At 37.4% G+C, this 3,796-nt stretch overlaps 1 gene segment (V, D, J or C); it reads left to right on the top strand.

Annotated features, from left to right (window-relative positions):
- Positions 1-404: 404 nt before the first annotated feature.
- LOC102820067 lies at positions 405-3,451 on the top strand. The segment is given in 4 exon segments: positions 405-423; positions 593-688; positions 882-1,162; positions 3,317-3,451. Coding segments are annotated over 4 exon segments (531 nt in total).
- The last annotated feature ends 345 nt before the right edge of the window (positions 3,452-3,796 follow it).

Raw genomic sequence — 3,796 nt, 5'->3', positions numbered from 1 at the left:
AAGTAATAGACCAGCTAACAACATATTACGAGTCATTTCACATTTATTAAAATGTGTATACCCTAATGTGTGTGCCCTAATGTGTATGCTCTAATGTGTATGCCCTAATGGGTTCCATTGCTGCATGCTTACACACACACTACCATTCCTAATACTGGAAATGACAAATGGAACATTCTAATTTCCTTCCTATATGTTAGTTTTAAAACATGGGATTCAATTATAAAAAGCAAATTATTCCTCCCTGAACAATATCAGTATTAGTAAAATCTTTCCTTCCAAGCCTTGGCCACCTGGATTAGAAAGCAATTTTAAAAAGATTATTAAATCACCTTTTGAGTCAAGTCACAAGGGGGCAGCATTTGCAAACACAGACTCCTCTTTTAAGGTAAGTGGGTAAAATCATGATCAGCCTGATTGGCTGTCTCAAATCGTTGCCACCCTTCCTTTTTCTTTACAAAACTCGTGGTAGATCCCAGCTACTTCTTTGGGCTGTGAAGTAGCTTGTACAAGGAAAATCCATTTAGGAGCACGGAGATTCGGCAACACTTTCTAAAGAGAAAGGAGAGGGAGATGCTACTTATAGTACCAGTGTTGATCATATGGGTGCAATTGTCACGTGAGTTTGAGACTTTCCTCACTGCTTCCAGAGAAGCCAACAGAGTAAAAAATTATCTGAATGTAGGGAGTGAGAGTTTCTACTTAAGAGTTAAGAATTTAAAACATAAAGGAAGGAAAAATTGAAAGGAGGAAGATGGGGTGGGGGTAGGGAGACATGGGAAGGAAGAAGAAAAGAGACAAGAAAAGTGAGACCATTATAGCTCAAAGAATAAAGATCTAATCAGGCTGTCTCAGATGTTTCTTCTTATCTTTCTGAACAGAGGTGAATGGACAACAGATAAATCAAATTCCTGAGTTCCTGTTCATACATGAAGGAGAGAAATTCTTCATCTACTGCAATTCCTCAAGTACTTTTAATAGCTTACAATGGTATAAGCAGAAGCCTGGAGGAAGCCCTGTCTTGTTGATAATGCTGCTTAAGGCTGGAGAAGTCAAGGAGCAGAACAGTCTGACAGCTCAGTTTGGAAAGACAAGAAAGGACAGTTCTTTGCACATCAAAGACGCCCACCCTGCAGATACGGGCACGTACTTCTGCGCGATGGCACAGTGCTCTCAGAACACCTGCTGCCTATCTCCAAACCTTGCTGTGGAGCTCCCAGAGCAGCTTCTTCTTATTTTTTCTCAGAGATGGAGTCAGAGAAAGCTGAATTCACAATGGTTGACTATTCCCCCATTATTAGTTTCTATCTAGTTGGCAACAAAGGAGCTCTGCTAGTGTAATGGTTATGAGTTGGGCTGCCAACCTCAAGGTCAGCTAGTTTGAAACTACCAGTAGTTCCATGGGAGAAAGATGAAGCTTTCTGCTCCTTTAAAGATTTATAGCCTCAGAAACCCTATACAGGGTCTCTATGTGTCAGAACTGACTCCATGGCACACTACCAGCACCACCATCAGTTGACACCCACTCATTGCAACCTATGAATAACAGAATGAAACACTGCCTGGTCCTTTGCCATTCATAAAATTGTTACATTTAAGCCCATTGCTGGTGCCACTGTGCAATCCATCTTACTGGAGGTTCTTCCTCTTTTTTTTTGCTGACCTTACACTTTACCAAGCATGATGCCCTTCTCCAGGGATTGATCTCTTCTGATGACATTTCTGAAGTATGAGACAAAGTCTCACCATCCTGGCTTCGAAGAAGCATTCTGGCTGTACTTCTTCCAAAACAAATTGGTTTGTTCTTATGGCAGTCCATTGCACTTTCAATATTCTTCTCCAGAACCATAATTCAAATGTACTGATTCTTTTAAAGTCTAGCTTATTCATTGTCCAATTTTCATATGCATACAGGGCCATAAATACCATAGCTTGGGTCAAGTGCACCTTAGTCCTCAAACTGAAATCTTTGCTCTTGAACACTTTAAAGAGATCTGTGCAGCACATTTGCTTAATTGCATATGTCGTTTTATTTCTTGTCAGCTGCTTCCATGAGAGTTGATAGTGGATCATATCAAAATGAAGTCATTGATAATTTCAATCTTTTCTCCATTTATCATTATATTATTTATTGGTTCAGTGGTGAAGAGTTTTGTTTTCTTTACATTGAGGTACAACCCATACTGAAGGTTGTGGTCTTTGATCTGCATCAGTAAATATTTTAAATACTCTTCACTTTCAGGAAGCAAGGTTGTAGAATCTGCTTATCGAAGGTTGTTAATGAGTTTTCCTCTGATCCTGATGTTTCATTCTTCCTCATATAATCCAGTTTCTCAGATTATTTGCTCAACATACAGATTGAATAAGTATGATGAAACTATATTACTCTGGAATATACATTTACTGTTTTAAAACCATTAGCATTTCCTTGTTCTGATTGAATGACTACCTCTTGGTCTATGTACAGGTTCCTTATGAGCACACTTAAGTGTTCTGGAATACCCATTCTTCACAATGTTATTCATAGCTTGTCATGATCCACACAGTCAAAAGCCTTTGCATAGTCAATAAAGCACAAGTAGACAACTTTCTGGTATTCTTTGCTTTCAGTCAAGATCCATCTGATGTCAGCAATGATATATCTAGTTCCATATCTTCTGAATTCAGCTTGAATTTCAGGCAGTTCCCTGTCCATGTAATGTTGTAACCGTTTTTTAATCATCTTAAGCAAAATTTTACTTGTCCGTAATACTGATGATATAAATCAACGATTTCTGTATTCTGTTGGGTCATCTTTCTTTGGAATGGAGACAAATATGGACTCTCCTATTTAGATAGCCACATGTCCTCCAAATTTCCTGGCATAGATGAGTGTGTATCTCCAGTGCTGCATCACTTTGTTGAAATATTTCAATTTGTATTGCATCAATTCTTGGAGCCTTGTTGTTGTTGTTTTTTTAGCAGTGCTTTCAATGCAGCTTGCACTTGTTTTTCAGTACCACCAGTTCTTGATTATATGCTGTTTCTTGAAATGGTTGAACATCAGCCCTTTCTTTTTGGTGCAGTGAGTCTGTATTCTTTCCATGTTCTTTTGATGCTTTCTGTTTCATTTAATATTTTGCCCATGGAATCCTTCAATACTGCCAGTTAAGGTTTCAGTTTTCAATTAAGTTCTTTCAGCTAGAGAAATGTTAAGCATGTTCTTCCCTTTCATCTAGTCTGTGAAAGATGGAAGAGGTTACAGTTTTATTTCCTAAAACTCAATTATTATTTGTGTGTGTGTTTGTGTTATTGATTTTTGTTTTTTTTTTTTTAGGAAAAAACACAGATGGGGAATTCCAATTATTCCTGGAATGATCAGTTGAAAAACAGTGATACAGATAGTTGTATAAAGGATTTGAGTTTATCTTTCAATGATTTTAACCAAAATTTTAAAAATGTTTTAGCTTAACTGTACTGTGGAAAATTTGAAAATTAAATATCTTTTATACCATACTTAAAATTTAAAAAAAAATGTTACTATTATCTCCAAGAAAAATGATCTGTACTATGTGTCATTTGCTTCAATACAGCATCACAGGAACATGATTACTTTCAGAGAACTTAGTGACCAGAGCTCTTTTCTAGATCAGGAACTCAAAAGAGACTGGAAGATGATCCATGAAGAGTACTTATGTATGGTCTCTGCTTCTCTGTCAACTGCAATTAGGTTCCCTATCTCTTTCATTCAAAGCTTGTCAACTGCAAGCTTGGATGAAAGTGCTGATCCAACTGGTGGACACATACATTTTTCTGT

This window comes from Chrysochloris asiatica, unplaced genomic scaffold, assembly GCF_000296735.1.
Source record: "Chrysochloris asiatica unplaced genomic scaffold, ChrAsi1.0 scaffold00017, whole genome shotgun sequence".
Classification (NCBI taxonomy): Eukaryota; Metazoa; Chordata; class Mammalia; order Afrosoricida; family Chrysochloridae; genus Chrysochloris; species Chrysochloris asiatica.
This window is presented reverse-complemented; position numbering and strand designations above follow the sequence as displayed.